Here is a 25,592-nt window from a genome sequence, read left to right on the forward strand (position 1 = left end):
AAAGAAAAGTATTGGTGAGGACGTGATTAAAGGGAATCCTCGTGCACTACTGATAGGAATGTAAATAGATGCAGCCACCACAGAAACAGTATGCAGGTTCCACAAAAAATTAAAAATAGAACTACCATATGATCTAGCAATTCCACTACCTGAAAACAATGGGGAAAAAAAGTACCCCTATGTTTATTGCAGCATCATTCACAACACTGAAGATATGTAAGCAAACCAAGCGTCCATCCAGAGATGAATGGATAAAGAAAATGTGATATACATTGATAGAGACACACATTCACACACAAACACACACACTCTCTCTCACAGGAATACTTAGCCATAAAAAAGAATGAAATCTTGCCATTTATAGCAACATGGATGGACCTGGGAGGTATTATGCTAAGTAAAATGTTAGACAAAAACAAATACCATATATTTCACTTTTATGTGGAATCTGAAAAACAAAACAAAGGAATAAACAAAACAGAAACAGACTCTCAGATACAGAGAACTGGTGGTTGCCAGAGGGGAAGGCAATTAAGAGGTACAAACTCCCAACTATAAGATAAATCATGGGGGATGTAATGTGCACATAATAGTAAAAAATATTTTACCAACTTTGTACAGTGATCATTTCATAATGTATAAAAATATAGAATCACTATGTTGTACACTTGAAATTAATAATATTGTATAGTAATCAAAAAATTAAATAAGACAACTTTCAGATTCAACAGGTGACTTTTTTTCTTTTTTGGCTTGTGGTAAAAGGGAGGATTAAACTGCCTGGAAATTTTCTAGTACAAAGGCCCTACGGTAAAAAAGCATAGTAGTATCCTGATAGCTTTCCCATATGGCTCTCTGATTCCATCATTGTATTTGCATACAGTTTACGTAGGTTTTTATTTTCATGTGTCAGTCAGTGATGCCGCCTCCTCTGAGAAAGCACGTCAGGATCCACTAGCTACCAGAGCCTGGAGATCCTTCTATGATCTACCCTCCTCAGATCAAATCTAGCCCTGGTAACCCTGACCCTTTCAAAACAACACCTACCTTTTAAAATCTGTAAGTACAGTCAGGCCAAGAGCCAAACCCTTCAACTAGTAAGGTAAACACTTAACAGGATAATTTGCTAATTTAAGTAGGGTAGAATAAACCGATTAACTGTGGCCTTGCAGAGATTATGCTCAGGACTTTTGCTCCGTACATTTTAAAGTTAAGACTACAGAAAGAAGTAACTGAACTGTGGGAGGGCACACCGCAGACTGTAGTCTCATCCCACACTCACTGAGTACGTTTGTGGGGTTACCAGTCACTGCAAAATCATGGTCGTTTGCCTGTCAGCTCAGTTCACCCTCTTAAGATAAACACTTGTTTCTGTACTCAGCGAAGCTGGTGGTAGGGGTTGAGGTAACTTTTACACTGCGATCTAAAAATCTTCGAAACAACTTGCTAATTAAAACACAATTTTGAATTTGCATTCCTGATCTTAATATTGCTCAAATATATGTAAATTTAAAAATTTTTTAGAAAATAATTAGTAAAATTTCTAATAGGTTAGAAATAATGTCTCCATTTCAACAAAATAAAATGGCTTGATTCATAGGAAACATTTTTGGTGAAGGTTCTTTAAATTTACAAAACTTAACCATGCAGAAATCAGATAAATTTTCTTTTTAGAGGAGCTTATAAAGCATAGTCTGGAGGTCAGAATTTGGGAAATGATTAAGACAACCTAATTCTAAGATCACCTTTCTTTTCTTGAAACATATAAATTGGTAAGGTAGACATGTATTTGTTATCAATGGTATTTGTTTTCAAGAAGACATTTTTATCTTAACAAATTTCTGAGACTCCACCAGGTTTTAACTTGGATCCTTAATATGGCTCTGATTAGTGTTTCCGGCCTAATTATAAAATCACTAGGCTTCCCCTAAGATTAAAATCTAGAATGCACCTATCTCAGTAATCTTAAATTGCCTATTAAGGCATTTCTAAATCATTTCATTTCGCTGCATTAGTAAGCATTTAGGTTTAAGTTATGATTTAAGATACTCACGGGTGGAGGGATCCAACCCATAGACGGCTCTCAACAAAAATGCAGTTGAGCCCAAAAAGCTAAATGAAATTCTTTAGGAATGCCCCAACCTTCTTTAGGTTAAGAGGCAAGTGCAGTATTTGGCAAGACAATTTCGTCACAAATTCAACGGCAGGTTAAAGTGCCCTGTAGTCGAGGTCTGGTTTTTCCTAAATTTCAGGAACAAAAGAAGCGTTCGCAAGCAGACAGGGATTGAACTCCCGCTCTCCCCCCTAGTAAATCAAATCGAGGAAGATGAGCGTCCACGAGCACGCCTCGCTTCTTTTCTTTCCCTTCAGGGCTAGCGTTTGGGGAGGAAAGGCTGCGGCTCTTCTTCCCGGGATTGAGACAGGCCCAGCCCCCAGGTCCTCGCAGCTGCCCTGAAATTCGGCCCGTTAGCGGCGACTGACCCCGGAGAGAAAAACATCTTCTCCAGCAGGGGGAGAGGAAACGGCGCACAAAAAGCAGTGCGACTTGTTCCTTACCGCCGTCTAAGGGTAGGGAAAAAGAAAAGAGAAACGAGCCACACTCAAGGGCTCCCGCCCGAGCGGCTTTTAAACTGCGTTTCCACCACCTCTCGCAGGGCGCCGCGGCTAATGGAACCCGCGCGAGGCGTCCCGCCAATCACCGCCGCGCTTCCTCCGGCCGCAGGCCAATGGCGGCGCGCCTTCTTGGGGCGTGGGCGAAGAGAATCCTCTCCCCTGGCCGCGGTGTGTGGGCTGGGGTTGGTGCGGACTCCTGGCTTGGCCGCACTGGGCCGCACTTGTCCTGCAGGGGCTTTTGTGTCCGCCTTTGGCTTGGCTTTGTGTGCGCGGGTTTCCGCTGGGCTTCGAGGCGCCAGTCCCGGCCGGGAGCCGTGAGGCTCGGAGGCGGGAACGCGGCGCCCCCCACCGCGGGCGAGGAGCGAGCGCGCCGGCGTGAGCGGAGGGTGTGAGGGCTGCGGGGAAGGGGATTCGCCGCCGAGATGCCGGAGTTCCTGGAAGACCCCTCGGTCCTGACGAAAGAGAAGTTGAAGAGTGAGTTGGTCGCCAACAATGTGACGCTCCCGGCCGGGGAGCAGCGCAAAGACGTGTATGTGCAGCTCTACCTGCAGCACCTCACGGCGCGCAACCGGCCGCCGCTCGCCACCAGCGCCAACAGCAAGGGGCCCCCGGACTTCTCCAGCGACGAGGAGCGCGAACCTACCCCGGTTCTCGGCTCCGGGGCCGCCGTCGCGGGCCGCAGCCGCGCCGCCGTCGGCAGGGTAAGGACGCCCGGCCGGGGCCACAAAGGCGGGCGTTGAGCAGTGGGCGCCCCCTCGGGCCTCGGCGGCGGGATAGGCACCCCACCCGCCCAGGGGGCTGGCCTCTGGGTCTGCGGACGCCCGACTCGGCCTCTTGGCCTCGGGCTCTGAGAGGGGAGGGGCCGGAGCGGAGAGCCCCGAAGTTGGGGCCGCGGGGCGCGCGTCTTGGCCGTGGTGTGTCGTGGGCTGTGAAGTTAGCTTTGCCCTCGGGTTGCGCGCGGACAGGTCGGTGTCCCTGCACCCCCGGCCGTCGGGAGCGGGTAGTGAGACCGGGACTTCCCAGCCCTTTTTGAAAAGCCCTGAGAAGGGTTAGCTCGAAACGGCTACAGGTTACGCTCGAGCGTTTTCCCGCTTTATTAACCGAAATGACTGGTGAGCGGATCTCAGAGCGCTCCCTGGAGGGCAATTTGTGACATGCTGATATCTAACCAAATTTTTAAATAAAGAAATTCCCGCCTTTTTATGTTTCTTTGCATAAGGAGGGCTTTTTGAACGATTTGTGTTTTTCCTGTTGGGGTTACCCCTTGCTAGCACCAGGCTGTTTTTTGGCGGGGCAGCATTACTCTAAATTCAGCAAACTTTTAAAAATGTATCTTTGAAAGCCTATGAGAGACGCTCAAATATTTGAAAATCCTAGGTACTAATGGTTTGGGAAGGTTGGTTGTTTTGGTGTATTTACGTGAAGAAAGGAGAGCCTTTGGAATTAGGAGAAATGTTTATTTCATGACATTCTGCTTTGTTGATGTTGCAGTTTGAAATATTTAATCCCGAATTCAGATTGGCTCCAGCAAATGCGCATTTTGTTTGAGAATATTTTGGGTTTTGTTCGGTGGGTTTTTATGTGCTGTTTTGTTAGTATTAATAAGCCTGGTTGTCACTTCAAATCATAATAGGATATGGTTAAAACTGATTGGTGTAAAGTATAGTGCTTTGTAAAACACTAAAAGTGGAGTTTGGAGTTGTTGGTACTGATTAAGGGCTGCTTCTTTCAAAGTTATTTTAACTTTAGTTTTGAAAAACTTATCCAGTGTGTTTTCTGGACTACCTATATGGGAATGAAGGAAAGATATAATAGACACATGTAGATTTAATTAAATCTTAAGCCTGGGCTTTAGAGAAATTGAAAATCTTACGTCTTAAATCGGTATTTAGCATATGGTAGTGCCAAATAAATATTGGTTTGATAAATAAAATTCAATCTCAACTTATTGTTTCTGATGCCTTATTTTTGTGGATTTGAAAAAAGCCACTGTATTTCATAAGAAGAAATTTATTTTTGAAATAAAGGATATCCCTTACCTGTTTTCCCCAGCCCCTCAGAAAACAAAAGTAATATTTTAGTAAAAATTTGGTTGAAAAATGAAATATTTTCCATTTAAATCAGCACTTTTTTTCCTTAATCTTATATAGACTCCTATGTTGGTCTTCTGTACAAGTGTATCATTCTTGAATCGTGAAAGTATTTGGTTGTATATGTGTGATAGGATTATTTCCTCTTATTCTGATGATGATTTATTGTCGACAGAAACAACCATCTCAGTTTTGATGTTTTTTCTCTAACTTTAGAAGAGAGTATGTCCCAATGTGACCTGTGTTTGGGGTATAAGAAGACCTGAATGTAAAAATTTTTATTTTCAGTTCAGTTATCCAACATTGTTGAGTTCCTATGATGGGCTCTTAACTACAAGAGTTTGTTTCCTGTAGACCTACCAACCACTGTAATTAATTTCTTGGATTAGCTCAGTAAATTACCAACTTTATCCAAATTAGTCAGCACAATGCAAATAAATAGAGATTCCCAGGTGAGCTCAGTGGTAAAGAATCCGCCTGCCAATGCAGGAAACACTGGAGACTAAGATTCTGTCCCTGGGTGGGGAAGATCCCCCTGGAGGAGGAAATGGCAACCCACTCCAGTATTCTTGCCTGAAGGATCCCATGGACAGGCTGCCAGGCAGGCTACACAGCCCATAAGGTCGAAAAGAGTCAGAAGCAGCTGAGCATACACACATGCAGATAAACTGAGTGAAAGAAAGTAACTTTTTAAAAGAACCTTTGTCCGGTAACGTGTATCTCAATTACTGTTTCAATCGTTATAGAGAACAACTGTATCATAGACATAGCTGTAAGTTTTCTCTACCTTGTGCATTTAAAACTCAGAAATGTGTACCCTGGGTTGGACTCAATGGTATCAACAACTTGAGAAGGTTAACAGTGGTAGTTGGTTAGCAACATCATTTTCTGTTTTAAAGCACATTAAGTAAAAAATGAGTTCTATTTTAACTGAGGGGTCTGGTTGATTTTTTTTATTAGGCATAGGAAAAACATTGAATTTATAAGAATACTGTATGCTATTTATAATCGGTATATGAAATTATTCTCCTTTCTTATACAATTATTCCTCTTGTATATACAGTGTTTACGTTCCAGTCATTTTTAGCCCTATGTGTAATAACAGTATAGTCAGGTGTTTTTTGTTTGTATTTTTTTAATTTTTTTCCCCACCCTGCAGCATGTGAGACCTGAATTCCCCATCCAGGAATCCAGCTGGTACCCCCTGAATTGGAAGGCAGAGTCTTAACTCCTTGACCCACTGGGGAAGTCCTTAGAGTCCATTTCTTAAAAGAATATTTATAACTTAGAAAGCCAAATTTAATGGTGAATTTTTTAACATTTTAAAACTAACATTAATGTGGATTTGGCCAAGGACATAGTGTATACCTTCGATTTTCATATGGGTTTATGTAGAATATGTTTAATTAAAGGAGTTGTTTGATTTCAGCCACTGCCATGAGCAGGTTCACTTGGTGTGATAGGACAGAATGTTTACATGTTCAGAATTTGGTTTTTGTTTTTAGTTTTCTTTTTTCTAAGCTTTCTGTGTCATCCATCTTGATGGTAACCAGTATTTTCTGGTGATGGAATTACTGATATTTTCGACAAAAATAAACATTTACAGAGGTGATGGTCTGCCTTTCAGTTCCAGGGTGTAAAACATTGTAGCTATTCGGGATCCAGGAGAGCGTGGCATTTTTGAATGGTCTAATCTGTTGAATTATGAATTCTTAACAAATACTTAATGACATGGAGCAGAACAGTGAGGAGTATGTTATATAGTAAATGTTAAATCATAAATGGACCACCTACAGTGAGAGGTTAAGGGTACGGGCTTCTGATTCAGAATTACAGATTCAAATCCCAGGTCTGCCCTTATTCAGATGATCTCAAGCAAAGAACAGTGCCTATCAGATGCTCAGTTTTCATCTGAAATAGGAATATTCTAATAACTATTTAGATTGAGGATTACATGAGCTTGCATTTGTGAAGGCATGTAGTACTCAGCAACTATAGCACATGATAGCTGTTACAACATGGGATTTCTGGATGTTGTTGCCTTTAATGCCAGAGCAATACAGTTTTACCATAATACATTCAGAATTGGATGAGGTAAGTTTGTGAAAGTGATGTATACAAAGTCTGCTCAGGTGTTACCATATAACTTGGTATGCAGATTGCTTGAGTTAACTAAACAACTTTGGGCTTCAGTTTCCTTTCTTGTAAAGTGGAAGTATTTATCGCGTAGGATATTTAGGATTCAGTAAGTTGGGCTTCCCTTGTGGCTCAGACAGTAAAGAATCTACCTACAATACAGGAGACCTGGGTTTGATCCCTGGGTTGTGAAGATCCTCTGGAGAAGGGAAAGGCTACCCACTCCAGTATTCTGGCCTGGAGAATTCCATGGACTACTAGAGAGTCCATGGGGTCGCAAAGAGTCAGACTCAACTGAATGACTTTCAGTTTCTTTCAAGTTAATACGTAAGGCACTTAGAACACAATTTGGTATATTAATGCTCAGTAGAATCTGTTTTATAGTAATAAAGTTGTATTAATACTTCCTGGGTGGCTCAGACGGTTAAGTGTCTGCCTATAATGCGGGAGACCCAGGTTCGATCCCTGCTTCGGGAAGATCCTCTGGAGAAGGAAATGGCAACCCACTCGAGTACTCTTGCCTGGAAGATCCCATGAACAGAGGAGCGTGGTAGGCTGCAGTCCATGGGGTCGCAAAGGGTTGGACACGACTGAGCAACTTCATTTTCACTTTTCTGCATCTTTGCTGGTAATGGTAGAGATTTAAATGAGTGGCTCATTAGGTGATATAGAACTTTTGGATTTAAAAGTTAAAAAAAAATTAGAGATCGTCTGGTAGTTGGGAAGAAACTAGAGAGTGGTGCCTGGCACCTGATTGGTACTTGATATTTTTGACCAAAGGAAACAGATTACATATTTACTTAAAGGAACAAAGCTTGTTGGAGGCAGAAATCGGTGCAGCTAATGTTTCCTTCTTCCTGGTTGAAACTGCTGGTTTGATAAACATGTATACTGCACTACTTGGTAAATATGTATACTCCCAATTTTTATATTCTCATTAAATCTGATATTTCATAGAATGGCATTACTTTTCTGGGACCTTTTTTTTTTTTTCATTAAAAGTAAAGCTCAGGTGTCGTGATATGAACACCTGCACTATTTGACTTACCTTATGCGAGTTTATTGGCCTCTTACTCAAAATTTCTTTGTACGGCTGTAGTTTTTCACTGTTTAAGGAAAATGTAAGGAAGCTGGTTTCCTGCTTGGGTTTGCTAAGGCTTTGTTCTTTCTTAATAAGAAATTGATTTTTTTTAATAACTGGCTAATTTCCCCTTCATTGGATGGCACTTTGATTCATTCATTCAACGAAACATCTATCAGGGACCTTTTCTTATGTCAGGCACTCTTTTTAATTTCAGATGCTTGGGTTACAATATGACAGTACTCCTGTTTTGTGTTATCCTCTTAAATGCTGCATCCAAAATTATCTAAACTACACATTAGAATAAAGATTCTCAGGCCCATGATTAGGACTCAGAATGGAGTAAGATTTTTTTAAATAGGGGCAACTCTTCCAAAAGTTCTGAGATTTTGCTAACAGACCAGACTGAAGGAGTTTATCATCTGGAAAAAGTAAAGCATATGTGCAGATAACTAATAGAAACTAAGTATTGAATGTGATGAGCACCAAAGATAGAGTTCTTGAAAACCTCAGGCTGCATCCAGACGTTGAAATTCATAGATGTTAAGAGAATTTGAATATCCTTGTGGTTGGAGGAATTTTTTTCTACAAGTGATCTATACCTAAAGTATTTATGTTACACAATGGAGTTTTTCTTCCCAATCTATTTGGAAAATTCAAGTAGGTGACAGGATTAGGTCTTTTTGGTTTTCTTTTAAAGCCTTTTGTAAAGAATTCAAGGATTTGATATCTAGAACTCTTAGTGACTCTAGGAAGCTATTTTGATACCTGGTGTAGGTTGCTTGAGATTTGAGTTTGATGATCCTAGATGAGTACAATTTTAAAGCCTCCTAAAAGTACCCTTGGTAATTTTTCCCGACACTTAAAAAATTGTGTTGACAATTTCTCTTGTGTTGATGACATTGTTCTTTTTATGCTCTTTCAGTTCAGTTCAGTTCAGTCACTCAGTCGTGTCCAACTTTTTTCGACCCCATGAGCCGCAGCACGCCAGGCCTCCCTGTCCATCACCAACTCCTGGAGTTTACCCAAACTCATGTCCATCGAGTCGGTGATACCAGCCAGCCATCTCATCCTCTGTCGTCCCCTTCTCCTCCTGCCCTCAATCTTTCCCAGCATCAGGGTCTTTTCAAATGAGTCGGCTCTTCACATGAGGTGGCCAAAGTATTGGAGTTTCAGCTTCAGCATCAGTCCTTCCAATGAACACCCAGGACTGATCTCCTTTAGGATGGACTGGTTGGATCTCCTTACAGTCCAAGGGACTCCCAAGAGTCTTCTCCAACACCACAGTTCAAAAGCATCAATTCTTCGGCGCTCAGCTTTACTTTATAGTCCAACTCTCACATCCATACGTGACTACTAGAAAAACCCACCTTGACTAGACAGACCTTTGTTGACAAAGTAATGTCTCTGCTTTTTAATATGCTGTCTAGGTTGGTCATAACTTATGCTCTTTATATAAAGTTATTTCACATTTTTATTTGGTTGAAAAACAAATTCTAGTACATTATTTGCCTGGCTTTTCTTTGCCCCTCCACATCATTGGAAAAGTAAACAGCCCATACAACTTTATGATTTTCACCATTTTGCATAAAGTATTTCTAGGATGCAGTATTGACTCTTGTGCCTTAAATAGTAATCTGGGCCTACATTGACTTTGATATTTGTGGCCATTATTTAAACAACCATTTATATTCAGTACTCTGATGCCTTCTGGGATTACTGAGCCATTTGTGAAGCTATTTGCCACAACCCTAAAAGGTAACCAGACTTTCATTTCCTTCCCCTGTTTAACCTTGGAAGTTTATATAGTTTTTCCAGTAAATAATGCTATTCCTTAAATTATTTTAAAAACCACCTTTAAATTTGTTTCTCTGCGTTTATTCCACATTTTTCAGCTAGTCTTAGTGAAATGGTCATGTAGATTGTGTGGCAACAAAGCAGTAACAGAGGTGATAGGTATTCATAAAGTCTGATTTCCTTCATGTGTCAAAAAACTGGCTACTAAAGTCACTATATACAAAAAGAATATCCATTTGGGCTTCTTAAATTCCAGTATGCTTGTTTGAAAGAAATCATTTTCATGCATAACATGATTAAATCTTTATGGTAAAGTCTAAAGTTTGCTGATTTAAACTGTCAAGAATTATTGAAAAGCCAGTAGTAAATTGTTATTTACGAATATCTGAATGAAAATGTTCAGACCCAGACTTGCTCTTTGAAATTTTTGGTACCATCACCTCTTCTTAGATAAGTTAACCAAAATTGACTGTTTTAACAGTAATAACTAAAATTTGAGTTACTTGCTTGCCTTGTTAGGTTTGTATAATTATAATTGAACTTACAAAATACTTTTGAATAATGAGTTGCTTTTGAATTAATCAAATTGCTAAGCCCTATTGTAGTATAAGTTAGCCTGAAGATAAATTTGCATGTTTGTTATATGCACTGTTATATAGTAAATGAAAATTTCTTAATTTGGAAATTTTAATTAGAAATTGATAACTGGACTTTGTTTACAGAAAGCCACAAAGAAAACTGATAAACCCAGACCAGAAGATAAAGATGATCTAGATGTAACAGAGCTCTCTAATGAAGATCTTCTGGATCAGCTTGTGAAATACGGAGTGAACCCTGGTCCTATTGTGGGTAAGCTGATTAAGTTTCAAGTATCTTTTTATGAAGCAGTCCCCCAAATTGTTTTCCCCTCTTGTCTAGCAGGTAGAGTTTTTGTTCTAAGGGCCTGTCTGTCATTAATTATTTTTATGACCAGGACTTCAGTTTCCCTAAATGTAAATATAGATGGGGGAAAATATAATTAGGTAACTGAACTATATAATCTTAACTATATAATCCTCAAGATTACTCTGTTGCGATTGTTTTGTTTTGTGCCCATATCATATTGCTTGGTGAGACATAATGGGTCTTATATAACAGTTGAGGAAAATCTGAGGTAACATAGCTGGCCAGATTAATCCAAATCAGTAAGTTACTGACAGACTTGTTAATATAACTCAAGTTATTCAGTTCCCAGCATAGTACCCCCTTTTAGTTACCATTAAAAATGCGATTTAAAAAGTCTTATCTTAATTGTAATTCAAGAAGGATACCCTAAAGAACAAACTGAAAAGAGAAAACTTGAAAGTAAATACCCTGGATTTTCATCATTTGGTTATTGTTAAGTCATTAAGTTTGCAAGGCTGATATGCCTTAATTTTGGAGGGTGTTGGCAATAAACTAAAGATGAGAAAGTTCTATTTGATCTTCTAAGTTATATAAAATTTTGAATTCTGTAGATTTGTGAGTTTTTATCTATAGGTGTAGTTGCAAATAAGAATGTACTGCTTCCAAATGCATGATAGTAAGCCTATTAATATAATTAGAAACAGACAATGAATACACTTTTTATATTTTTCATTTAAAATTATAAAAGGAGATGCTGGAACCTGTGTATTGTGTATCAAGCATATTAAATTGCATGTTGATATGCCAGTTGTTTGTTTTTTTCCCAGCTTTATTGAGGTGTAATTGACAAACAGATGTTATACATATATGGTATACAACTTGCTGTTTTACTGTACATTGTGAAATGATCACCGTAATCAGGCTGATTAACATATCTGTCACTTCATACGGTTTTCTCATATGTGTGGTGAGAGCAAAGATCTACCTTCTTAGCAAATTTCAAGGATGTGATATAGTATTGTTAACTATAGCCCAAGCCATACTTAGATTTCTAGAACTTATTTATCTTATATAACTGAAACACTAAGTACAGCTATTTCCCCTTCCCCAGCTTTTCCTCTTAAGACTACTTTTATACATAGCATTCTGAAATGCACATTGTTTCCAGAAAACATGTTTATCATTTTATTCCTCTTATAGAAATCAGGGAAAGACATACATTAGTGTAAAACTATTTTTGGTTTTAAGTTGTCACTGATGTTTAACTAAATTATTTATAATCAATTTTATTTTGCTATCTAATTGGTGTGTAATTTCTGTTTATAACACATTTCCCATAAAAGGTTATTTTTACTACAGCAGTATATTTATGATTTAACATCTTAAGTTTACTATGTTGTGTGTCAAATATATTGAATTTTTAAAAATCTGACTTATAGGGCTTTTTCCATAACTGAATGGCCTTTTATAGGCATATTAATCTCTTAGAATTGTGGGGTTTAAATCATAATAGTTTAGAGTACAGTCTGTTTATAAACATTTTTCTACAAAGGCAAATACTACGGTGGCACTAGTGGTAAAGAACCTGCCTGCCAGTGCAGGAGATGTAGGGGATGTGGGTTCTATCCCCGGGTCGGGAAGACCCCTGAGGAGGAAATGGCAACCCACTTCAGTATTCTTGCCTGGAGAATCCCATGGACAGAGAAGCCTGGTGGGCTGCAGTCCATAGCGTCACAAAAAGTCAGACACGACTAAAGTGACAACACTCACTACATAGTACTAGAAAAATTACACAAAGTTCAAAACTTTTCAATCAAAGGTACTCAGTCATATGTGGCTCTTCAGTAGTAGGATGTCCTTAAAAGCTAAATCAATCTATTGTGTATCCCATGCTACTAAAAAGAAAAAATCATTGTTATAATCATGTATTAAAATCTCAGGAAAAAACCTGTTTTAGAAAATATTTTAAGCACTTAAGTTTAGAAGAAGAAACAGTGGAAAGTAATATTTTAATGTTTCTAAAGATAATGTCTGAGCTGAATCTTAAATCAAGACAATACAAGTAATAAAGCAAGTTCTGCCTTAATGCAGGAACAACCAGGAAACTATATGAGAAGAAGCTGTTGAAACTGAGGGAACAAGGAACAGAATCTAGATCTTCTACTCCTCTGCCAACAATTTCTTCTTCAGTGGAAAACACAAGACAGAATGGAAGTAATGACTCTGACAGATACAGTGACAATGAAGAAGGTAAAATTCTGTGATGTTAATAAACTATATAATCAAAAAATAAAAATTTTTCAGATTCATCAGATATGATAAACATGAAGAAGGTAAAATTTTAGATAATATTACCAAGATATACGTAGATTTTGCTCCTATCATTAGTCCTCCAAGTAATTTAATACCTTTTGTTGAGAATTCTAAGAAACAGAAAAGTACAGATGTCTGATTTTTGTCACATAAAATTGCCAAGTATCCTTATCTTTTTTGCTGCAAGTCTCATCTTTCTAAGAGGAAAAAGTGTTACAAGTAGAGACAGTTTTCCCGCTTACCCCTTTCCGAGTAACGTCTCCACAGAAGCAAACACTATAACGTCTCCACAGAAGCAAACACTATCATTAATTTGATCCTTATTTTTGCAGCCTATTTTTAAATACTTTTTCATATACATCTGCCTATGGTATTATTTTGTACTTTTTAAAAAATCAGTGTGGTATCATGCTAAATCTTGCCACTTGTTTTTCTTTATTCCGTGTTATATTACTAAAATCTTTTCTTGATGTATTACATATGTCTGGTTTATTTCTCATATAGCAGTAGTATTTACATATGGCATGTTTTCTCTGTTCTCTATTGATATGCATTTAAATTTGTAATTTTTGCTAGAAGATCTGATTTCAAGACAACTATAGTAAATTTGACATATTTTTTGTGGGCTATTTTAAGGAAAATTGGCTGTGGTATATAAATATTTTTCAAGTAGTATGTGAAATAAACAACCTTTTAAAATATGACCACTTGACACTTAGAAATTTTTAATTCATATGACTTGTTTGTTAACTCATGACTATGTAATGACTCAAATTGCTTATATCTCTATAAGCATTGCCTGTCAGGGCGCAATCTGTCAGATTGGTTGTTCTGAATATGAAATATAGTCTTTTCCTTCAACACCACTATGTTAGCAAAGAGGCAGAGAGTAGAATCAGATTAAACACAAGTAATGCTTAAACTTCCTGCCTCTTTTGCCTCTACAGGAAAGAAGAAAGAACACAAGAAAGCGAAGTCCACTAGGGATTTTGTTCCTTTTTCTGAACTTCCAACTACTGCCTCTGGTGGATTTTTTCAGGCTATTTCTTTTCCTGAAATCTCCACCCGTCCTCCTCTGGGCAGGACAGAACAACAGGCAGCTAAGAAAGTACATTCTTCTAAGGGAGACCTACCTAGGGAACCTCTTATTGCCACAACCTTGCCTGACAGGGACCAAAAGTTAGCCTCTGGAGGGAGGTTTCTTTCCTCCAAGTCTAGCCATGATAGATGTTTAGAGAAAAGTTCTTCGTCATCTCCTCAGCATGAACTCGCTGCCATGTTGGTCTCTGCTGCAGCTTCTCCTTCATTGATTAAAGAAACCACCAGTACTTGCTATAAAGACACAGTAGAAAATATTTACTTTGGAGAGAAAAGTGGAATTCAGCCAGTATGTACCAAGAGGTCCCGTGGTTCAGATCATTCAGTTCTCTCCAGTGAAAGGAAAGCACTAGAAGAGTCTGAGCAATCACAAGTAATTTCTCCACCACTTGCTAGGGCAATCAGAGATTATGTCAATTCTCTATTGGTCCAGGGTGGAGGAGGTAGTTTGCCAGGGACTTCTAACTCTACACCCCTTCTCAATGTAGAAAATACATGGAAGAGAATTGGTCCATCTAATGTTCAAGAAACTGAACCATCATCTCCTCCACGAAAATTACCGAGATTCAGTGAAAAGTCAGTAGAGGAAAAGGATTCAGGTTCCTTTGTAACATTTCAAAATACACCTGGATCTGAACTGATGTCTTTTGCAAAAACTGTTGTTTCTCACTCGCTCACTACTTTAGGCATAGAAATGTCTAAGCAGTCACAGCATGATAAAATAGATGCCCCCGAACTATCTTTCCCCTTCCATGAATCTATTTTAAAAGTAATTGAAGAGGAGTGGCAGCAAATTGATAGGCAGCTGCCTTCATTGGCATGCAAGTATCCAGTTTCTTCTAGAGAGGCAACACGGATATTATCAGTTCCAAAAGTAGATGATGAAATCCTAGAGTTTATTTCTCATGCCACTGCACCAGCGGGTATTCGGGCAGCTTCTACTGAGTCCTGTGATAAAGAGTTGGACTTAGCACTTTGTAGAACCTATGAAGCTGCAGCATCAGCATTGCAGGTTGCAACCCACACTGCCTTTGTAGTTCGGGCTCTGCAGGCAGACGTTAGTCAGGCTGCACAAATTCTTAGCTCAGATCCTAGTTGCACGCAACAGGCACTTGGATTGCTAAGCAGAGCATATGATGCAGCCTCATTCCTTTGTGAAGCTGCCTTTGATGAGGTAAAGATGGCTGCCCATACCATGGGATCTTCCACTTTAGGCCGCCGACATCTCTGGCTAAAGGATTGCAAAATGAATCCAGCTTCTAAGAATAAGCTGGCTGTTGCGCCCTTTAACGGTGGAACATTATTTGGAAGAGAAGTACTCAAAGTAATTAAAAAGCATGGAAATAAACACTAGTAAAATTAATAATAAAAACATCTATGTAATCTTTAATATGGGGAACTTGGCAGCTTTTCTAGGAATTTGAAATACTTTTATGCCAAACTGTCAAACTTCTACCAGTTAAATTGCACTATAAAGGTAATTGCCTTCATATAACTGCCTTTTTTTAAAGTTGGATATATAGAAAGCATGAGACTAACAATTTAAAGCTTTTCTAGATCATATTTTTTTTCTCAAATAGTTGTTCCTATTTTAAGATTTTAAGGTTTTCTTATAGCTCTTTAAGAAAATTCCATTAACTAGATTATAAGTTGAGTCTTCATGGTTTAAATATTACTAAATATGTCTTTGCTTTCCAGAACTTATCTACATATTTTCTCTTCTCACTTGTGTTGTTTTTGCTGATGTCTGCAGTATTGTTCATAATATTCCAAATCAGTGCAACTCAAAGTGCCAGTCTACGAACTGTTACTTATCCACAGATAAGATAAGCATGTACCAGAATTTGAATCTAGACCAATGACAGGGTTTATTTTTGAGGTAAAATTTTATTGAGAAAGACAGAGTGCTGATTTACATTCCAGTGCAAATGCCTCATTTTTTCATGGACTGGTAGCAAACAGTTGGTAGACCACACTTTGAGAAATACTGCTCTAGACCAATAGTATTCTGGGATACTGCAGTCTCACCATAACTGTAAAACTATAGTCAGGTGAAGTAAGAAAGATGGAACTTACACTCCTAAGGTGTATAGTAATTCATGGATGATTTGGCTTAATCTAAGCTAAATTTTCAAAGCAACTTTATTAGCTTTTTTTTTAAGTTATAAGAAATCATACTGTATACCAGTTTCTGTGTGTCAATATAAAGCAGTATATTCTTTGTTTTCATTTCTATGATTGTAAGATGAGAGAGTCTAATTGTAGAAGCACTTGATTATTGAATTTCTTTGTATTTTTATGGAAAATAGTAGATTAAGTATAAGCAAAATGCAGTCTCTTGGGACTTACAGCTATTACTATATTCTTAGATTAACCTGTCCATCTTTGCAGCTTACTGGGAGTAATTTTGTTATTTGTCTTTTGAAATGTACATGTATACATGTACCTACTAAGTACTCTGTGATTTTTTTTTTAATGTGTAACTGTAGAATGCTTCTGCAAATTCAATAAAGTTGTTAAATTGGAACAGTTTTGTGTGGTCTCCACAAACATGTTGTATGTGTGTTTTATTCTTGGAGTTGCAACAAGTTAGATACTTGTGGATGAACATGCCTTTTCCATTTCCTCATAGAAACTCACTTGACATTCCAGTGGTATAGCTGAAAATACTCAGATTGGTTTTTTTTCCTATTTGAGGACTGTGGGTTTGTTTTTTTTTTAATTGAAGTATAGTTCATGAGGATCATGTTTTTTATCAGCTATTGAAATTTAAGTTTGTAAGAGAAATTAGTCTGTAACCAGATGACGAATTTGTGTAACCAAATTTCTGCTAACTACTGTTGGGTTCTTTACTTTGTGCTTTCTAATTCTTAAGATTCTGAGTTAACGGACAAAAGACTTTGTTAAGGATTGTCCCATAGATAATAGAGCCATTAATAGAATTACTAGGAAGTGGGGGGATGGAGTTGATACGTTAATCCTAAATAAAGATGGAACTATCTGAACTGACATAGTAAAAAGGAAAAGTCACTATTTTGGGGAAACTTGAAGTAGACTGGAGTGACTAGTACTAGTCTAAACAGTTAGCAAGGCACATACTTCATGGAAACAAAGCTTTTGTTTTAAGAATTGACTCCATTTCTGTCTCTGATAAGAAAGTAATTATTTTTTTGTTAATAGAAGTGACAACATTAATTTTGTTACACTGATAAATGGCCACAAAAGTATGGAAGCTACCTAAAATTTTTATCAGTCTCTTGAAAAATCTAGCCCGTCAAATGGTGATAAAATCAAGACTAGGAGAATGGGATTTTGAACCATATAAAAAGATACATGTATTTGAATTCTTATGGTAATAACCATCATGGTGATATGCTTAGTAATATATACACTAGCTTCTCTTCAAAGAAATGTTACTTTATTATGGAAAGAAGGAGAAGTGACTGGTGATTGGTTGTACTTTTCTGTGAATAAGATACTTCCTTGGGGACAAAAAAAATTACTCACAAAGTGTCCAACTCTTTGCGACCCCATGGACTGTAGCCTACCAGGCTCCTCTGTCCATGGGATTTTCCAGGCAAGAATACTGTGTTAGCAGCTTGATACCATACAAGTTTTTCTCATTCTTCAAATTCTTATAGCACCTTCCCTTCCACATTCTAAATTTTAATTTAAAAACCTTTGTATAATAATAATGCACTGTATCAAAACAAATGGTAACTATGCGTTTTTTAATGTCCTTTTCTCACTTCTAGATTGTTTTCAGTGAAAAGCCTCTGGAATTTTACATTGTTTCAGACTGTTAGTCCCAGGGGAGAAAAAAAGAGTAAATAGGAAGAAGTGGTGGTCATATTATGGAGTGGATGACATAAAAATGGAATAAAATAAGGATGAGAAAGAAAAGTTTTTCAAGACAGATATTGCAGTTAACCAGTTTGGGTCTATTGAGATAATACCGACAGAAACTAAAAACCAGGGTTCCAAGTAATGTTAGGATGACACAGTTTATGGTGTACTTCAGAGAGTAACGGTTTCTCCAATGTTATTTCCAGACTCTAAAATAGAGCTCAAGCTTGAGAAGAGAGAACCACTGAAAGGCAGAGCAAAGACTCCGGTAACACTCAAGCAAAGAAGAGTTGAGCACAATCAGGTATTTCTAGCTTTATGATCACTGTATTCAGGTGTAAGTAATCTGCTACAACACTTAACTTGCCTGTGTCCCAGCCTGTAGTTAATAGTTGACACCCAGAATCCAGCACATTCAATAATAAAGTGTTCATTAAATGACTCTGGAAGTCTAAACTTTTTGTGTTCTGTCAGTAGGGTATCCTGTGTTTACTGCAAAAGCTGTGTTTAGCAAATGTCTCATTTGTGTTTGATTCTGTGCTAAGCATGGTTCAGAGCCAGTCATGTTGTCTTTTTAAGAGAAATGCCAGTATTTTTAAAAGGTGGAAACCCCTGAGGAATTCTGTTATGATAAAAGGCAGGGTAATGGTTTCATATTTGTGTCTGTTTCTAGGTCTTTGATTTTGCTTTTCTTTTTGTCTTATATTCTGTGGCTTTCCCCTTAGTTCTGAAGCTAGTCTGGTCCTAAGACCATACTGTTTTCTTTCCTTATTCTAGATGAAAATTCATCATTTTATAGGGGAGGTAAGGTGCAGTTTTCCAAAAGGAAAATATAGAAACTAAGGGAAAATTAAGCACAGATATAAATGAATTCAGTTTACAAAGTATTAACTAATCAAGGATTGATCTATCCCTAAAGTTCTTTTGCCTATCATTTTTCTGTCTCATTGACTGTTTATCTTTTTCATTCTTCCTTTGTCATTTTTTAAGTCACACATCCTCAGTGGAAGTGTTATTGATTTCCTAAGCCCTGTTTCTCTTAGTTTGATGTAATTAGGTTGAATATTGGATCTGTTTGTTAGCAACAAGCTTAGTGACTGTATGGACAATGTATAGAACTTTGAATGAAAGAAGATTTTGTTTAATATTGAACAAAGACTGGAATGAATATTTTGTCCTTTTATCTGTTATGGCCAGGGAAGAGCTGCAGGGGCACACTGAAGAATAAGGAAATAACAAAGCAAGAGAAACTAGGAAGATCTGGTGAAGAGCACTGAAATAGACAGACATGGAGAACTTTGGTCCAGTTAATGTAGGCAAGATGGTGTAGTGCTAACAAGAATGCCTTGATTTGTCAAATACCAGGTTAAAAGGAGGTTGAGGTTGGGAGGATGGTATTAAATATGGTTCAAGGGGTAATTGTTTGACTTGAGGCATCTAAATCAAAGGACAGGATAGATAGTGAAAGGAGAAAGTACATTTAGGAGATGGCAGGCAGGATTTAGATGATGGCTTTATTATACAAAATTTAAATTGTATAGAAAAGTAGAGGAAAGAGTTTAATTGACCATTCACAGAACCTCAACAGTTAACATTTTACCAGTTTTATCTTCATCTGCACCCTGCAGTGTTTTTAGTGTTTTTGGTTTTGTTGTTTGTTGCTGAAGTGTATTAAAACGAATCTCCAACCACCTCTCATTTCACACATTAAAATGTCAGTATTTCAGTATATATCTCTAAAAGATAATAGCTGGATTTTATTTCTATTTGGAATGATAGAGGCATTGTGTGTGTGTGTGTGTGTGTAAATAATTCTTTCATATCTGTGTTCAAAGCTCTATACATTCTTCATACAATCACCTCCAGTTTCAGAAGTGTCTCTTTTATGATTGAATTACTTGAATTAAGTTGCATACAAACTCCACATATCACTCGGTGTTTTAGGGTTTGTCTTGTCTGTAGCTATTTCCGCTGTAACTGTTTTCCCTCCCTCCATTTATTTGGTGCTGAAACAAGATTAGTTCTCTACAGAATTTCTCACTTTGTGGATTTGGCAGATTGCTTCTTCAAGGGTCATTCTTTTATGTCCTGTATTTCCAATAGACTGGGAGTTAAACTTTTAGTGGGGCTATGTAATAGACCTTTCTGTAATGATGGAAATGTGTTATATCTGCTATTCATTAAGTAGCCTCTAGCCACAACTAATACTTGGGATGTGACTTGTATTTTTACCTATATAACTAGAATTCCTTTATAAAGAACTTCCCCTTGTGAATTGCTTAGTTACTTGGAAATAAAATTCATGTAGGAGAGCCAGGATAACTGCTTACATGCCTTTTATTTGCCAGTTTTCAAGTTAAGTGCCCTAGTCATTTTGAAAGGTGATCAATAATATGTTTTTACTAGTATGGTTTTTATATATTTGATATATGATCAATTGCAGTCATTATTTTTTTCATGTTCAAATTATGCCATCTGTAGCTGCTGGGAATTACTGAGTTGGTTTCTGTCTTTTATTGACCCCATTCGTCTTTGATAATTTCTTGTTTTCTGGCACAGTAAGAAGTTCTGGGCTCATTTATATTTCCTGCCTCTTATAAGTCAGTCATTTTTTCCAAAGAACTCCTAATCTTTTTAGTGAAAAATATTATTTGGGACCTACCTACAACCTGGATGCCAGGGAGTTCTTTCCTGCTGGGTTGTCATTGTTCTGGGCTTTCTCAGTGAGTAGAGCTAGTGAAAGTGTGGAAGTGTTAGTTGCTCAGTCGTGTCCAACTCTTTACGATCCCATGGACTGTTGCCTGCCAGGCTCCTCTGTCCATGGAATTCTCCAGGCAAGAATACTGGAGTGGGTAGCCATTCCCTTCTCTAGGAAATCTTCCCAACCCAGAGATCGAACCCAGGTCTCCTGCATTGCAAGCAGATTCTTTACTGTCTGAGCCACTAGGGACGCCTGAGTAGAGCTAGGAATACTTATTTTTTAGAAAGAGAAAATAGGTCATGAGTTTCTCAACTTGAGAAACTTGAATGTAGGCTATTTTCTAGGTCTTATAAACTTCTGACTCTCTTCTATTATGCTGAGTATCTTGGTTCTTAATAGCTTCTTATGTAATTTTCACTATATTTATGTTTCTAAATAATGCTATTTACTACTAATAGTAAAACTGCTAATTACAGTTTCAGATTGGGGGCAGTTTTTATGTCAAGGATATAAAATCAAAATATTATGCTTAAAGTCACTTGAAAGAATTTTTTTGTCCTTTGGTGGTTTTTGTTTTTTTTTTAATTATTGAGAATATATGTGGTTTTATTTGGGCAAAAGAAGAGTCAGAAATCTGGCTTCTGTCTTTGTTCTTTCTATTCATAGGTTACTATTTCTATTAAATTTTGGTTGTTTTTTGTTATTTTAAATACAGATAAATAATACATTTATCTCTTTATTATTATATACACTCGCCTCCTTATAAAAAAGACAGCCTACACTGCACATTTCTGTCTTTCTGTTCTTAATCTGAACACATCCTGGGGAGTCACTTCATAACAGGATATAGTAGAGCCATCCTCCTCATTGCTTTGTACCACTGCATGGTATTGCGTTTTATGGATTTTCTGTAATTTATTCAACCACCAGCTTTCCTTTGGTGGATATTTGGATTGTTTTCCATTATGTGGTATTCTGAATAATGCGAAGGTGAACCAACGAGCATGTTTTAGTCAGTTTATGAAATCTAGAAGTGAAATTACTGGGCAGTTTTTCTAGATGCTAGCAAATTCCCCTGTGTAAAAGTTGAAGCATTTTCAATTCCCACAAGTACTGTGTAAGAGTATCTTTCCGTCCTGGAGGAATATGGTGCCATTTTTGCTTTGTTTCTTGATGTTAATATGAGTAACCATATTGGTCATGTTTTACCTAAATCAGTAGTTCTTAGTAAGGTGGATTTTAATTATCCTGATTATCTTTTTTATAAACTAGTTATAAATTTGTTTAGAGCTTGTATTTTTACTGAGTGGGGTTTATATAGCCTCCCTTAATAACCTAGTTCCTGCATTCTCATGTGCCTCAACTACCTAATGTCTTCTGAATAACTTTTTACCTGATAGATTTTTTGTTAACAATGAGATTCTTCAGTCAGTAATTATTTGGTCCATCTTACTTGAAGTAGTTATATTACTGAATGTAATTTGTTTTTTTTTATACTTCTGAAAGTCACTTGTTTCATAGTGGATTCTGGTAGAAAAAAATTTTCTTTTTTTAGAATTAATCATCTTCACAGAAAACTAACTTTCACTGTGAAAGATAGTTTTCTGTGAAGATGATTAATTCTAAATAAATTAGATAGTGATAGTCAAGAACTAATAAAAATTGGTTGACAGTCCTCAAGCAGAGAACTTAATAAACCTGATCCAGAGAAAGCATAAATAATTTATAGTGAAGAATGTCCTTCCTTACCCTGTTGCCAGCTATTCCCATAGGCAACCAGTAAGTTTCTTGTGTTTTCTTCCAGGAAAGAAAATTTTAAAATCTTTATATGGAACTTGGCCTTTACTGTCAAAGATAACTAATTTTTAAAATGTAAACTTTTTTTTTGTATAAACTGTAATAGTTTCAGTAGATGTTTGGTAAAATTTTGATGAGATTATCTCAGTTATTTATTTGGAATAAAACAAATGGAAACTCATGGAATTTGGTAAATAACCAGTTTTAAGGGAAAAGGATGATTCTTCACTCATTTACCTTTATGGTTATAGGTAAAATATTTGGTCTTTTTAAAGTACTCATTATTTTTATTGGCCTTGAGCAATTAATTGATTATTAAAGAAGCAGCAGTGTTGGAATTAGTTTGAAAAAAAATACTTGACTTTGAAATGCATAATAAGTCAGTTACATTGTCTTAAACCAGTTATTCTCAACCCTGGCTACAGATTAGAATCCCTTTGAGCTATAAAATTTTGTTAAGCCCAGGCCAGTCTAGAAGCGATTCTGACTTAATTGGTCAAAGGTGGGGTTGGGACATTTGGTGTTTTTTAAAAGCTTCCTAGATGATACTGTGCCACCAGGATTGAGAACCTCAGATTAAAACTGGTGTTCCATGCTACTCAGATAACCAGAAATTTTAACTATTAAGAAGCATCTATGGACAGAGGAGCCTGACAGGATACAATCCGTGGGGTCATAAAGTCAGACATGACTGAGCAACAAAGCACATGCACACACATTATATATGTGTGTAATTTGTTTACAGATTTGTCTTTTGACTGACATTGTTTACATTCAGCAGATTTTTCCTATTGGTAGTAGGAAAAGAAACCCAAAGGTTCAGATTATGAGTCAAAGGGGGAAAGTTCCAAATAGAGATAAATACAAAACCAGGTGTGTGAGACAAAGTGTGTACCTTGTGGTGTTTTGGTAGTAATGCTTCCAGCCAAATGAACTTACTTACTGGATGACTATTCTTGTCCTAAGATAAGAGTAAAATATATTTCTGTCTTTAAAATCAGTAGACACTAACTTGGATATAAAAACATCGCTTATCTATATAAAATATTAGCTTAAAAGCAGAAGTGACAATTTAGGCATATTCTAGTATAACTAATCATTTATGGGCGTACCCTAGTTAAAAGAATTTAAAAGAATCCTCTGGTAATAGAGGTTTCAAAGTTGAATAAGATGATACTTCGAATGTAGACTCTCAAACCTTACTCCAGAGCTACTGAATCAGAATCTACATTTTAACAAAAACTTCAAGTAGAGGCACTAATCTAGTGCTTTTCACGTGATTCTATTTAAATAGTCCTAACCACACAATAAGACTAATGTTTAATCTGTTCTAACAATTATGAAATGTATGTTTTGTTTTTAAAAGGGAATTAGCTTCTTATATATAATAAATGACTTTCTTACAAGTCGTGATCAGCCTGCTTTTTGTTTAGACAGCCAGAGATGCAGCTATGATACTGGAGCCATATAGCGAACAACACATCACAAAAGGAGCCAGTGATAAATTAATGTGTTCCCCCACCCTCACTTTTATTATAATATGTGAGCTCCTTTAGTTGGACTCTACCATATTTTCAGTGTTTTCTGGTGCCTGCATATCTGTTCAGTCATTACATTTAGTGATACTTGGAAGGCAGAGTGTTATTTTCAAATGCTGGCATTTAGAAACTTAATGGATTCTTAGTGGGCTAATATGGCCATCATTATTAAGGTTTTGATGTTAGAATATGACTTTTTAATGTGTCGATGCTTGAATAGAGCTATTCTCAAGCTGGAGTAACTGAGACTGAATGGACAAGTGGATCTTCAAAAGGCGGACCTCTGCAGGCATTAACTAGGGAATCTACAAGAGGGTCAAGAAGAACTCCGAGGAAAAGGGTGATGCAAGGCTTACTGCCTAGAATTGGGTTTTCAGATTGGTAGGGTCTTAGTGGTTATTTTATATTTATTGTTTTTATTTTTTTTTCAAACTAACAGGTGGAAACTTCAGAACATTTTCGTATAGATGGTGCAGTAATTTCAGAGAGTACTCCCATAGCTGAAACTATAATGGCTTCAAGCAACGAAACCTTAGTAAATATGTTTCATAATATACAAGTGGTATTTTTTGTAAATTACCCTTTAATTAGAATTGGGGAGGTGGTAAATTTTGACAAACTTCAAACTTAAATGTTTTTAAGCATACTTTAGATTCATTTCCCCCATATAAATTCTGAATTTTAGAATTTTTCAATATAGCCACTTAAATATATATATAGTTCATTGTTCAAGAATCCTTAGTGTTATAAGGATACTTTTTTGCTAACATGTTTAAAGAATGATAAGGCTTCCTTCACATATGAAACACTGAATAGTTATTTTAGGTTTTTATGCCTAAATTTTTACTAAGGGAAAGTTTCAAATATTATAGAAATCGACTATCTTTTTTTTTTTCTTTTAACGTTGTCTTTGTTTTGTTTGGATAATTCTGAGTCTGAATAATTTGAATCTTGGCAGGTTGTCAATAGGGTGACTGGAAATTTCAAGCATGCAGCTCCTATTCTGCCAATCACTGAATTCTCAGACATACCCAGAAGAACACCAAAGAAACCATTGACAAGAGCTGAAGTAAATGAATAAAATTTAGATCGATGCTATCATTGATCTTTTAATGAAGAAATATTTATATTTGTTGTTTGGAGTGGGAGGGAGTGGTGCTTTCTTAATTGGGTGGGGTGTGTGTGTCTGTATATGTGCATATATTATCTTGAAGGCATACTTTATTAGTGACAGTGAAAAGTAACTAATATAGTATGACATGCTAATACTATCCTCTTGCTACTATGTGCCTCTTTAAGTTCCATTTTTCAAGGGAGTGGTTATTTATGTGCTGCTTCTAATATGTCCTCTGTTAAAATGGATCTGAGTTGAAGGTGTTACTTGGGCTATGGGGGAAGCTATACTATCTTTCATTGAAAGGTCAGGTATTGGGACTTTATAGTGCCTTTGTATAATACTTGAATTAACTCTTACAAAATTAAGCTTTTTAAAGTACTAACTGCATGATATAATTTTAATGATTCTTCATCAAAGGTTATTTTGATCTGGGCATAACGGTAATTTAGCAAAGCAATCGGGTTGTTTAAAAAATCATTTTGTTTCTTAAGTTAGGAAGACTGGATTGACTGTAGTTAAAAGCATATACTAAAATTTGTTAACTATCTTAATTTTATGTATTCTATATTTGATCATTTGT

At 36.9% G+C, this 25,592-nt stretch overlaps 1 protein-coding gene across 5 annotated transcripts in view; it reads left to right on the forward strand.

The window, feature by feature from the left end:
* The window catches only part of TMPO (thymopoietin), a 28,644-nt gene continuing 3,670 nt past the window's right edge, over positions 619-25,592 (forward strand). The window contains exons 1-7 of one of the 5 annotated variants that reach the window (XM_018048132.1): positions 2,735-3,314; positions 10,440-10,566; positions 12,694-12,852; positions 18,066-18,163; positions 24,116-24,235; positions 24,335-24,430; positions 24,854-24,964. In XM_018048132.1, coding sequence (XP_017903621.1) covers positions 3,036-3,314; positions 10,440-10,566; positions 12,694-12,852; positions 18,066-18,163; positions 24,116-24,235; positions 24,335-24,430; positions 24,854-24,964 — 990 coding nt within the window. In that variant the 5' untranslated portion in view covers positions 2,735-3,035. Of the gene's footprint in view, positions 3,315-10,439; positions 10,567-12,693; positions 12,853-13,862; positions 16,541-18,065; positions 18,164-24,115; positions 24,236-24,334; positions 24,431-24,853; positions 24,965-25,592 lie in introns of those variants that run through there. The other 4 variants (XM_018048133.1, XM_018048134.1, XM_018048131.1 and 1 more) reach the window with 4 other exon arrangements.

The sequence above is a fragment of the Capra hircus genome, chromosome 5, assembly GCF_001704415.2.
Source record: "Capra hircus breed San Clemente chromosome 5, ASM170441v1, whole genome shotgun sequence".
NCBI classification, from domain to species: domain Eukaryota; kingdom Metazoa; phylum Chordata; class Mammalia; order Artiodactyla; family Bovidae; genus Capra; species Capra hircus.